Below are 13,810 nucleotides of genomic sequence, written 5' to 3'. Positions count from 1 at the left end.
ATCCTCCCTGACAAAATTTCAAAGGTGTAGATATATTAGAACTGAAAGCTTGTCCCCATCCTAGATCCATGAGGTTGGTAGATATCTTTTGTGTGTGAACTACATTGTTCACAAGGACATTTTATTACAGAGTGAGTAGTTATTTATAAGAGTAATAGCAAATGTATGTGAGTACTTAACTGCATGCAGCTACTTTTCTTATATATTCTCAATTCTTTCTATAAGCTTATGTGACAGATATTGTTTTCCATCTTAGAAAACTAAGGTCTGTCAGAGTCACACAATTAGTGGGAGGACCCAATATCATTCTGACTCTCAAAACACATATACTTAATTCACTTTATGTAGAAGATTCTCTGATTGCCTCAGTCTTATGTCAGACGGTGAAAGAACTCTACCCAATTCCATAAGATGATTCCTAATTAGGAGTGAACATTTTAATTCTGGAATCAAAGTGTCTCACATATTCGAAGTAGGTAATATAATTAGCTAAGGAACAGGAAGTTCCAAAAAATTTTGAGATAAACTTGAAGTTAACACACTTTTGAATGCTGAGGGACAAGCAGATAAATAAATCACACAGTAACTGCAACAAGGAATCACTCTCTTGGAAGCGATTTCGGTATGGTCACAACTCTTCAGGGAACAACTTCTTCTTTCCCTTAAATACAGATCTGTCGCTCCTGCCTTTTACAGGGGACTCAGAATCAAAAGTCAGGCTATTCTGTTAGAGCAAATGACAGGACCGGAACTGGTAGCTGTCAGGAGCGACAGCAGCTCTGAGGAGCATCCATCCACATTTCTGTTTTGCTACTTTTCTCTCCCTCACCAGGTGCTTTCTTTCCTTTGAGTCCCTCAGCTTTTCTCTGTGGAGAGGCGTGTCCTGCTGTTTCTGTCCTCTCTGTGGCCCGATTTGTAATGCCTGCTCTCCTGCCTGCATATGGCTCTTCTGGATTTTTAAACTTCAGCCCTGCTACTAATCGCCTCATGTTTCCAGTTGTCCAGGTTTCCAGGGATCACAATGATGGGCCCAACTCATCTTTACAAAACGTAGGTCATAAGACATGGGCCAGAGGTCACCCTACTTGAGCTGTCTTTGTGTTAGGTATCTGACCCTATTTGTTTGTATTTTGAGTACTTAGGAGTAGAGTCACATGCTATGGCCCCTGCCTTCTTAGAGGTTAGCAGACAAGGAAACTTCCCACGGGAGACAGTATGTCAAACACAACTTCTCTACTGCACTGTGTGCAGGAATCTAAAGGGATTTCCAGACATCGATGGTATATAAAAGCAGTGTTTAAGGCTCTCTGAGGGAAGTAATTCACTTTCCTATTACTGAACACAGTACCACATGCTGTGTAGTGTTCATGCAATTTAAATAATAATGTAAATGAAAGCAACCACAAAATAAATGTCATTCTTTGATTTCTTATTGTATGTCACACACTTCACATACATTATTAATAACTCTTCTAATAACTCTAAAGGAGGTATACAAACATCTGTATTTTACAAAAGAGAGAGAGGTTCAGGAAGCTTAAGTAACTGGTCCAAGGTTATACCACATGTAAATGGTAAAGAAGTTACTCTGATTCTAGAGTATCTGATTCTAACCTTCATGTCTTTATCGTACTGTGCTGACAATATATTTTTGTATTTCAAGAGGCAGGAATATTTTAAAGAAATTAAGATGAGAAAAAATAGTAGGCTATATTTATGCAGATATTCACCTTTACTGTTTCTCTTCCTTTATTCCTGAAGTTTCAAGGGTACCCTGGTGTCATTTCTTTCAACCTAAAGAAATTCCTTTTCCTATGTCTTTATGGAACAGGTTTGCTTTGATAAATTCTGTCTTCCTCCTTGAGAAATGGCTTTTTTTCATCTTCATCCCTCAAAGATATTTTCACTAGAAGGAGAACTTGAGGTTGATAGTTCTTTTCTTTTGTCATCTTAAAAATGGCCTCCATCATATCTGATGAGAAAATGTGGTCCTCGGGATTGTTGTTTCCCTGGATTTAATATATCACCCCACCCCAACCACCAGTGACTACTTTCAAAACTTTTTCTTTATCTATGGTTTTCAGTAATTTTATTAATATGTGTCTGGGCTGATTTTTTTCGGTTTATGTTCTTTGGAGTTTGTTGAGTTCCTGTATCTATAAATTTATCTTTCAGCAAATCTTGGAATTTTCCAGACATTATTTCTATGTATGTTCGCTCTGTACCAATATGGTCTGTCTCTGCCTTAGGGGCTTCAGTGACACAAATGTGACATCTTTTGACATTGTCTCTCAAGTCTCTGAGAGTCTAGCCATTTTTTATTTCAATTTCATTTCTTTCTGTTGTTCAGATTATATAATTTCTACCGTTATCACCTCAAGTTCACTTGTCTTTCTCATCTCCATTCTGCTATTGTGCTCATTTCATGGATTTTAAGTTTCAGATATTATATTTTTCACTTCAGTTTAGTTCTTTTTTAATAGACTCTATTTCTAAGAATTTCTGTCATTTATTCATTTCAAGAATGTTCACCTTAGTTCATAGAAAATGGTTCTAGTAGCTGCTTTAAAGTCTGTGTAATAATTCACACATTTGAACCATCTTTGGGTTGGCGTCTGCTGATTGCTCATTCCTTTGATATTAGTCAGATTTTCATGGTTGTTAGTACATCAAATAATTTTGGATTCTAACCTGGACATTTTGAATATTATATCGTTAGACTTGGCATACTGTGAAAATTCTCTGGAGAATATTGATTTGTTGTTTGAATAGGCAATCCACCTGTGTGATCTGTCCTTTTCTTTTGTGATAGTCATGTCAAGATCAGTTCACTTTTCAATGCATTTGCCATGCTGTTTGGGTCTGCCTGGGGCTTGTATATCACTCAGGGCTTATTCTGGTACTTGGGTGATTTTTATACTGTAATTTAGTTCTCAAAACCATCATTGTACTTCTTTGGGCATTTTCTGGGCATGTACAACTTGGAGCATGAACTCATCACTTGCGTAGGATCAAACACAGATTAGAGATTCTCTTCTCTGGCTCTCTCTCTCGTCTGTGGGGTTTCTTCCACTCCTCAGGCTTCTAGGGCCCACTTTTCCAGTTTTTATGGATGGGAAGATGAGTTTCTCAGAGTTGGCCTCCTGGGCCATGGCCCAGTTTCATGCAATGCAGTGAAAGAAAGAGGAAACCCATAGCAGTGGTTCCTTCACCCTTTGCAAACTGGGGAGGGGGGGTGTCCCTTTATCTGCTTCCTTTTTTTTAAGATTTTTTTTTTTTTTGAGAGAGAGAAAGAGAGAGAGAGAACACATGAGTGGGAAGAAGGGGCAGAGGGAGAGAATCTTCAAGCAGACTACTCGCTGAGAGCAGAGCCTGATGCAGGGGGAGTGGATGTGGGGCTCAATCCCACAACCCAAGATTATGACCTGAGCCAAAGCCAGGAGTCAGTCACTCAACCCACTGAACCACCCAAGCACCCCATTTTTCTGCTTCTTATAGTCAAAACGTTGAATCATCATTTGGGATCTTAAGTGTCCATTTCCCACCCCCCATGCCCGGGGTAGCAGTGTAGATTTACTTTTGAGGCCTTAAGGCCTGCCTGGGAAAATAAAAAGAGAAAATTCAACACAAGGACTTTCCCCATACTCTGGCTTATAGGGACCTGACCCTCTTTCCTGTTGATCTAGCCAGAATAATAATCTTAACTCCAGTTTTTTTGTTTTTGTTTTGCTGTTTGCACCTTTTATAAAGTTCCCAATTTGGCTTGCCTTCAGGCCAAATCCAGGAGAAAAAAAGGAAATACTCTGAAAACTCTTTGTAGCCAATTTTATCTTTCCTTAAGGTTTGACTTCTCTCCTGAATACACTTGCTGTTGTTTACTTTTCAGACTCCTCAGGTGGTTGTTTGCCATGTGTGTCCACATTTTAGTTGTGGTCAGGGGAGCGACAGAATGGGCTCCTTATTCCTTATTCCGTGGACTGGCTCTTAATCACGTTTTCACCCCTAGCACTTGCCACAGAACCTACCACATAATAGACATTTAGGTAAACGAAGGGAATACAAGTCTAAAATGTGTGGCTCACCAATGTGCAGGAAATCTTTTCTGTGTATGTGAATGAAAATGTAAAATGTGAAGCTTGCCAATTCTCTAGCAAATTCTGATAGGACCCGGATGGCACATGTTTGGCTCACTGTCTGCCACTCTTCCCACGCTCAAATATGATCAGTACTCCTTCACTGCTTGGCACCCTGCAGAGCCTGAAAGCAGCCATAGAATATTCCTAGCACTGCAAACCTGGAAGCCACTGTCAAGTGAACAGCATGGGCATGCGGGGTATAAGCCGGCCTTTTACTCCTGTCTTTCAGACGTGTCCACACAACATTTCCAGCCTTCCTTTCCCATTTAAATGTAGTGCTTCCTCCCTACAAATTTCCATCTTGCCATAGTCTTTGCTTTAAGATTCCAGCTGATGGGCACATTTCTTTCTTTGCCAGGTGGGCTTGTGGAGAAAAATCATTTTTTGCTTTCTTATATAAAGCCTATGTTTTCATTAAAAAATGTAATTTGACTAATGTATTTTATGGAGCTTTCCCTCATTTACACCAAAAGGAACTTATTTTAGTGTTGTAGCCCTTGGGAAATGATGAATTTGTTTAATAGATCGGTAATTATCCCATTCAAAAATGATCATTAGAATTCCTCTTTATTTGATTACTATGTATCACCAAACCCACAATCCGTTTATCACCAGCTGCATCCATTAATTCAGCCTTGTTGGTCCATGCATAAGAGACCGCTCTAACTTCTCGCTTCTCATTTTGAGTCTTTTTAAGAAAAATATTGGTGGAAAGTAGTATGCCTTAAATATATCTGATTTAACATCTCTGTACAAACTTTTATTTTTTGTTTTGTTTGCCATTTTTATTACCTGAAGATTATTTTCCAATAAAATCACAGTCTAAACAGAAGTATACTTTTTTATTAGGGAATTGGGGTGATTATTAGCCTCTAGGGGGTGATAGTGGTTGTAAGAAGCAGTGTTGGTAAATGTGAATGCCTTTTCATGTCCTTGTACGTTTGGTATGAAACACCTACCTGTGACTCAACTAGGTACGGACTCAGGGTAACTCTTTCCAGAATGTTAGAACATCTCCACTTCTAAAATGGAAAATATATTCAGAAAATGAGCTCCCAGAGTGTCCTGAGAGTGTGTGGGGTACAAATAACAAGGATTGAGTGAATTGAAGGTTGACATCACTAAGTATAGAGTTATCTAATAAGATTTCCTTTGGATCATAATCTAGGACCCATGGCTTGGGATTCTAACTTGCTATGGCTAAATTCAGAACAATAAAGTGGAAAGAAACTGACTGGTACAGTCTAAGTGGGGTTCACAATCTAAATGTGTTTTTCTTTTCTCCTTTTTCCCTTGGGGTTTCCAGTTTACCGTGGTTTCTGGGCAGTCCTGATGCTTCTGGGTGTCGTCGCCGTGGTGACTGCGAGCTTTCTGATCATCTGTGCAGCCCCCTTCACAAGTCACGTTCTCTATAAGGCCGGTGGAGGCGGGTACATCGCTGCAGGTATGTGCAGGGCAAAAAGTGTGATTTTCAGCCATGTTTTTCTCCATATCCTCGTATTTTCCTTTTCTAGTTTCAGATTTCAGGCCTCTACTAGGAGTAATACAATGATATTCATATGCAGTATTGTTTGAGTGCCCACTGTATGCAGACCCTCCTCCAGGGACTTAGCATTTCCTGTGTGCTCCACAGCATTTGCTCACTGTATCCACGTTGTAGGAAGACAGCACAGGAAGGGAAAGTTCTGTTCCTTAATCTCTCTTAACCTGTTTCTTTTCTATCCGTAAAATGGGTTCATAACATGTCTCTCTGTAACATCAGAATATGTGTGAACTTTTCTGTGCATTCTTAAAAAGATAGCCCCATGATGATAATTACAAACTGGCATGATTTATTTATCACAGGTAAAAAAAAAGAAAAGCGTCTCTTTCTACAATGTCATCATTCACTTTTTTAAATTGTGGTTCATGTGTGTTATCAAAACACATTCTGTCCTTGGCAAAACCTGCAGTTGTTTTAGTCAGCTTTCCAACTAGTCTTTTTAATGCCTGCTACAGTGATCTTAGTAAAAATAGAAAAATAATTGACTAGGTGTATCTTGTGAATGTTAAGTGTCTTTCATTTAATTGGGAAGTAAAAGCTAGAACATTAATCTGAAAACATATAAGCACAGATGATTTGTAAAGGTAACAGTTTTAGAAAAAGAGACGAACTTCACTATGACTAAGACCACATTGTACATGACTATGCTATTTTGTAGCATCAAATCAGAAGGACAAAGTGTTTCTGTATGAAATGGTAGTGACAGGAAAGAAATAGAATAGATAGCTTTGTTCTCTTTAAATCATTGCAAAGACAGCTCCTGATGTTGTCCGTCATCATTTAATTGATGGCCAATTAACAGTTCCTTGAAGCATACCTAGTCCATAATATTGTGCTTAATTCTGTAGAGGGAATAAAAAAGAATAATCAGATATGGATCCTCTGTCCAAAGAGTTCAAAAAAGAAAAAAAAAAAAACCCACCCAAACCCAAACCCACCCTGTGAATAAGAGTCCTGTTTAACCCATTCTGTCATTCTTTTGTCTTTTATTCACTTCTTTCCTCACTAGTTTTCCAAGGACCTTGTTTTCAAGGGCCTGGGTTTACCTACAAAATTTATCATTTTAATGTATATAATGCAGTATAAAAATGTATTTTTAGTACATTTCCAGAGTTGTGCAAATATTACCACTCTCTGATTCCAGAATATTTTTTACTACCTCACAAAGAGACCTCATTGTCTCTTCTCCTTTCCTCCCCTTGGGCTTGAGTCAACACTCATCTACTATCTTCTTTTTTTAAAAAAAATGATTTTCTGTATTTATTTATGAGAGATACAGGCAGAGGAGAAGCAGCCTCCAGGCCAGAAGCCCGATGCAGGACTCAATCCCAGGACTCAGTCCCGGGACTCTGGGATCACACCCTGAGTCAAAGGCAGACACTCAACCGCTGAGCCACCCAGGCTCCCAACACTCATCTACTTTCTATCTTTTTGGGTTTATTCTGGAAATTTCATATCAATGGATTCATACAATGTGTGGCCTTTTGTATCAGGCTTCTTTCACATCAATCTCAATTTATAATCGTCTTCTTTAATTAATAATTCCATAAGACCAAACCACTTATATGCCATAAAACTGAACATTTCTGAGCCAAATAGTTTTTCCTCCTGCAAACCACATTCTACCTTTACTTTGTTCAAAGGTCTTGTGAAGGTACATGGTTTTCCATGGTTTTCCCAGAAACAAGAGCTGTCTGCTAGAGTGTGTAAATATTTGTTTCTTCTCATTCCTTACCTTTCTTTATAAATGTTTCCCAACAAAGGAAATATATACAGTTGACCCTGGAATATGGGTTTGAACTGTGTGGGTCCACTTAAACACAATTTTTTTTTTATAAAAACAGTACAATCCTGTGAATCTATTTTTTCTTTCTTATATTTTTATTAATAACATTTTCTTTTCTTTTCTTAGCTTAATTTATTGTAAGAATATAGTATATAATACAATACATACTGTTAATTGACTGTTATCAGTGAGACTTCTCTGGTCAACAGTAGGCTCTTAGTCTTAGGGGAGTCAAAAGTTACAGGGAAATTTTTTTTTAATGTTTATTTATTTATGATAGTCACACACACAGAGAGAGAGAGGCAGAGACAGAAGCAGGCTCCATGCACCAGGAGCCCGACGTGGGATTCGATCCTGGGTCTCCAGGATCGCGCCCTGGGCCAAAGGCAGGCGCTAAACCGCTGCACCAAATTTTTAACTACAGTTAAGTCTTAAGTCTTTGTGATATCAAAAGTTATAGGCAGGGCAGCCCGAGTGGCTCAGCAGTTTAGCGCCACCTTCAGCCCAGGGCATGATCCTGGAGACCCAGGATGGAGTCCCATGTTGAGCTCTCTGCATGGAGCCTGCTTCTCCCTCTGCCTATGTCTCTGTATCTCTCTCTCTCTCTGTCTCTCTCATGAATAAATAAATAAAATCTTAAAAAAACGTTATAGGCAAAAAAGTTATAGGCAAATTTTCAACTATGGTTAAGTTTTTGGGGAGTTAAGATATTTGTAGACAGATTTTCAACTTCATAAGGTCAGTGCTCCTAACCCTACAGTGTTCAAAGGTCAACTGTAATAGTGTGAGTTTAGTATACATTATGGACAGCACAGTTGTTTTAAACTCAGAAACACTCTTATTTTTGGTTTAGTCTGATCAAAGAATTGTGTGTCCCTGTGTGTGTTTAGTGCTTTTGAAAAAAAAAGTTGGTCATTTTTAAATTGTGCAAGAAGGTAGTATATCCAAAGAATTACATTTGGCTGAGAACTCTGTAGGAAGATAAAGTATTTAGTTTGTACTCACATGCCTGTGACCAGTGAGGTTTTTTTTTTTTGGAGAATCTTTGCTCTGTGTGGGTATGGGGCTGGGGTTCTCCTTGCTCAGGTCTTCATGTAAAAGGCCCCTGGGAACTGAGAGGTGTCCATGGTATTCTGGGACCCATTCTGAAAACAACCAAACTGGACAATTATGAGGACACTTCCTTTCAAACTTGACTTTTAATTTCCTTCATGGCAGATTTCTTTGTTTGTGTAGGGCCATTTATTTCCAAAGAACAGAGAGAGAAATTCTGTAGGATGAGACAAAATTAGCTTGGGCAGAAAAGGTGATATTCTCAGGAATAACTGAAGTTTACAGTCTAGTGGCAGTTTTTACAGTGAAACAACTCTATAAGGTGGTTATGGGGCCAATAAATCATTCTTAAGTTTCAGTACTTATTGATAGAAGAATTTAAAAAATCTTTTCATTGTTTATTATTAAGATTCTCAGGTAATATTAATAAGCAACTTATCCTTTCAGAATCAAAGTTGGAAACTTATATGCTATATGAACACTTAGAAAATATATAGTAAACACTAGGTTTTTCGGCCAGCCAAATGTTTGTGTATCACATTTAGTATGCAACTATGCACATAGTCATCTACTGAGTTAAACTGAATTGAACTTAGAATGCTTTCTTTGTTTAGATTTTATATTTTCAAAATGAAGGGATCTCGTTTTATGTGTCTGGTACTCTAGAATCTCTTTGTTTTTTATGGCTTGCCTTGTCATTCCCTGCCTAACTGAGCTCCCATGCTGCCCTGTGCCAACGCTCTGTGCTGTGCTGGGCAGTTAGGAACAGGTGCAGCTTGGGCCTCGGGTTGCCGTGGCAGCTTTATCAATGCCACAAACAAGATTGCACACTCTCTCTTTATTGGGACAGATGGCTTTAGGATGGGGAATAGCCAAATTCCAAATGGCCAATGCTGGGTGTGTGCATGTATGAAGTCTCTTTGGCATTAGTAAGAAGACTGTTTTTGGGCATTCCATGCATGACTGAGTCATGCTGATGTCACAGTTGTCGGTATGAGTAAGGGGCGGGGTCCATGGTATTCCTCTTGCTCTGTCAACAGGCTTAGAGCAAAGTTTGGAGGACATATGCTGCCACTCCTTGCAGTTGGGCAGATTCCTCTTCAAGCAGGCTAAGCCATGTGTTCCCCGAGGAGGTTCAGTTCTGGAACAAGTGCATGGTAATCATCAGGATGTTATTAACACCAAACCTATTTCAGTGAATCTCATCGCACACTCTATAAAAACTAAGCAAATTCTGAAATTTGTTTTAATGTGGACTCCCAGAGAACTTTCCGATCCAAAGGGGCTGACACTTGTCTTCTCCTAGTTCTTTGATATTGGAGGTGATAAGAAAGATGCAGGAGAAGTTAGAATGGGTGAGCATACCACTATAAAACATTTAAGTTATACGGAGGAAATTAAACATAGCTGAATATTCCTAGTGCCTGGGCAAAGCAACATCAATACAGGAATTGCTGTGCATGAGTAAGACTTCTAAGTGTACGGGAAAGAATAATGATGTGAACTGGAAGTTCCGGGATACTGACATTACTAGGTAATAAGCTGTAAAAACTTGAAATCAGTATTTCCCACCATATTAGGGTACAAATATTTTTCTTTTGTAATTGAAATAGCCTTTTCCTGAGTGACAAAGTGAGATTACATTTTTCTGCTGAATGTAGTGCTAGACAGAGTCCCTCCTGGGTTGAGGTGCCTGAAAGGCTTCTGAATCTCAGCTAAGTCCCTTGTGAGACCCTCAAGTTGGTGAGACTACACGGACATCTTGTAAGCCAGAGGAAGATAGCAGCCTTTATTCTAGACGCAGGATGCATTAATGGAAGCAAAGGGTACCTCTGCTGTGTAATTAGCCCTTTGGAACAATTAGTTCTTTGGCGGCAAAGCAGTGGTTTGACTCCTGCCCCACTCTGTGACCACAGAGTATACTCCTTGCCCAGAAGGCTGTTGCTCAAGCCATTACTGGTCACCAGGGATACAAGCTGAGTGATTTGGGGTGAATTTTTAAAACTTTCTGTCATGTGGGACAAACTGTCTGAAGCACATCCTTTCATGACCACTCCCTGCTCCCTTTGGATCTGGAGGACAGCGCTTTCTGAAACTATAGTGATGTGAACCCTCTTAAAAAAAGTAGAATTAAAAAAAAGAATAAAAAAAAAAGAATAGAAAAGGTGAGCAGTAATGACAGGAATATAAAAATCTGACTACAAAATATAATATAAACTATTGAATCAGAATTAAACTGGATTTGTGGTTTGTTTTCCTTTTCTTTCAAAAGATTAATGGAATTTGTAGTAGCTCATCAGTAAACCATATTTATTTCTATATGAGATAAAATAGATGTGGTGATGAAAAATGCAAGATACTTTTTCACCTTAATCCTAGAAAAAAAAAGACACAGCAGCCAAGGGACATATTTTAGATGTTCTTGTTTTTTTTTTGTTGTTGTTGTTGTTGTTGAAACTGAACACGTGGCTTCCAGGAAGAATTCAGTGTCGTACCATGCTCCTCACACCTTCCTCCAGATAAAGTAGAGCAAGAGAAGAATATGCAGAGGAAACAGAAGACCATGAGCAGGAAGGGATTAGGGAAGAATTGCTGACAGCCCAGAGGCAGGCATTCTAAACTTACAGGCACACGCATCTCCCTACTTGGACCTGCTGTCTCCATGTCTATATAGTGAGAGATCCAGGCTATAAACAGCCGCTTACACGGACAAGCAAAGGGGCCTCTCTATTAGCAGAACAGGCCTGGAAGGCCAGTGAATGCTTGCCAGAATGGCTTTTCTAAAGCTTCTGTGTCTTCCTTAGTGCACCAAAAGTAGGCTTTCGGGAGAAAACCACAACATAACCTCCCAATGGGGAACAGAACATTTCACCAAAGTCCAGGACTTAACATTTCATTCATAGGTCTGTTCTGTTGGAGTTACGTGACAGAAACAAAGGCGTGACTCATTATAACTGGAAGTTACTGATACGTGAGCCAAATGTTCTTGTTGTACTAGAATTTCTGTCTCCGATTTTTATGAAACACAAAACAGCAGCTTGGATTTACTTCTCTTTTGCTCAGTCCAAAAGCTTTGTACACTAGGTGTGCTTTCTGAGTACTTCTGGAAGAACCAGTCACTCTTATGTTTCTAAAATTACTTGCTTCATGCCCTGGCTTTGTGCCTTTAGTTGCCATATTTGGGAATTTGTTCAAGAAAAGCATTGTTTTGGATATTGATAATATAATAATGTGGTAAGGCCTCCTTTCAAATTTTGATGTGGAATTTTAATGACCTCAATATGTCACTTCATAGAAATGTCAAGTGCTAGAATAAATCAGTGTTGGTCAATATTAAAGAGGAAAGAGCTCTGAAGAATGTTCATTTACAAAAATACTTTAAGGCATATAACTTTTCTTTCTCAGATACTTCTTTGAAAGTTTATTTTTCCTCACATTGCTTATCAGTTGGAATGTGTGTAACGGGCTGTTAGGATCAGACTTGTCCCCACTCAGTACTGAACGGGGCACCAGTATGATAGGATGTATGATGCTACAGTGAAGAGGCAGGTTCCCAGAGGAAGAATTCAGAGGGCATGAGTGAGACCCAGTTTTGTGAGTTTCCAATACCTCAATCAAATGAAGGCTGGAGAAGGGATGAGGAATGTGAAGAAGAGACACAGAGTGGTTGCGTAGAGAGACCTGTGCTCCTAAGTCTTTACTTTGACCTGGGCTGGTTGTGCATATGTGTCCTTATGGGAGACATTTGAGAGGATGGTCCAGCCCTTGCCCAGATGAATCTAGGGCATGAGAGGTCAGCTCAGTAACAGCTTTAGTGGGACTTTTTGGAAAACCTTGAACTGCAAACATGAATAAATGGGCCCCATTCCCCTTTAAAAATGTATTTGTGTGGTTCTTCTGAGAACTAGAGATGTAGGCCTAAAATGCCTTTACTCACATGATATTTTATTATAGGATATAATTAACCTCCACACTGAAAGGGAGTTTTCAGATGTGTAGTACGACAAGATTCGTTCTGGTTTATAAATGGCATATCTAGTTTGGGGTTAGTTTTTGGTATGGTGGAAAGGCAGAATGAATTTCCATCTGCTTCATTCTGCTTTTTTAAAGTATGTGTATCATTAACATCTACTATTAACTTAGTTCTGCAAGGGATTTAATTTCTTTGCAAATATTCTGTTTTATTCCATACCCTTCTCCCAAATAATCACTTTGCTCAGAAATGGCTAGTGATTAATGAGTAAGGCATATTGCTTTTCTTACTGAAAATTTTATGAATTTCCTGAGGCCTTTTCTCCCACCCTTTATACTTACTTGTAGAAAAGAGAAATACATTAGTAAGACTCCCCTGAATGACCAGATTGACATATGCTAAGTCTGTCCTAGAAGGATTTTTACTTCCTGTAACTATAATGTTGTTGGGGATGGGCAGAAAGCTTGCTTACTGGACACTTAAAACAGAAAATGTCCTTAATATGTATAAGTGAACACAGGTCTGGATTCACCTGTTAACCTTCCTAAAATGTCGTGATGGGCCTATGGGGTGACTGGTGCCACCTGGTGGAAGATTCTAGTAAGACATGGGCAGACAATCTCCCTCACTTCTCATGAAATCTCAGACTGGAAGGCACTGTAGTGGTTTATCCCCTTGCCTCTTGACTAGTCCTGAAATAGCTCAGTCATATGAGGAGCTCTGACGCTTTAAAAGATTTCAGAGAATAATATTTACTAGCCATTATCAGGAGCTAATGCCAAAGCTCAATAAAAATAATGATAATAACAAAACTAGCCAATGCTTATTATGCGCTTGCCCTGTTCCAGGCACCTCGCCTAGTGCGTGTTACCTCCATTAATCTCATGACTACTGTCTGCAGTAGGCACCTGCAGATCTGTATTTTACCAAAAAAGATACTGAGACACAGAGAAGTATAGAACTTGCTCAAGGTTACTCAGCTTGTCAAGTATAAAGCTTTCCAGCCTGTATACCTTTGAGGTAAGATTTAAACCAGGGTAGTTAGAGTCCAGGCCTATGCCCTTCAACCACCTCCTGCTTTTTGAAACTCATCTATTGTGAGTAAACACTTCCTTGGAGTTAAATGAAAATCCACTTTCCAGATGCAATCCCTAATGACTTGTGCAGATGGATAAACCCTCAGGATCATTCTCTATCAATAATTGTTTCTCAAGAGAGTACAGAGTATTGGATAGACAGGGTGTTTAATGCCTACAATGATTATGCCAATCTAAGAAAGTAATAAATACTTGAGAATTCCAATAGACATTATATAGGTG

General features: G+C 39.1%; 1 protein-coding gene across 1 annotated transcript in view; it reads left to right on the top strand.

The window, feature by feature from the left end:
• TMEM182 (transmembrane protein 182) overlaps positions 1-13,810 on the top strand; it is a 59,145-nt gene that overhangs the window by 31,950 nt on the left and 13,385 nt on the right. The window contains exon 4 of the mRNA XM_041757076.1: positions 5,443-5,580. Coding sequence (XP_041613010.1) covers positions 5,443-5,580 — 138 coding nt within the window. The remainder of the gene's footprint in view (positions 1-5,442; positions 5,581-13,810) is intronic.

This window comes from Vulpes lagopus, chromosome 5, assembly GCF_018345385.1.
Source record: "Vulpes lagopus strain Blue_001 chromosome 5, ASM1834538v1, whole genome shotgun sequence".
NCBI classification, from domain to species: domain Eukaryota; kingdom Metazoa; phylum Chordata; class Mammalia; order Carnivora; family Canidae; genus Vulpes; species Vulpes lagopus.
This window is presented reverse-complemented; position numbering and strand designations above follow the sequence as displayed.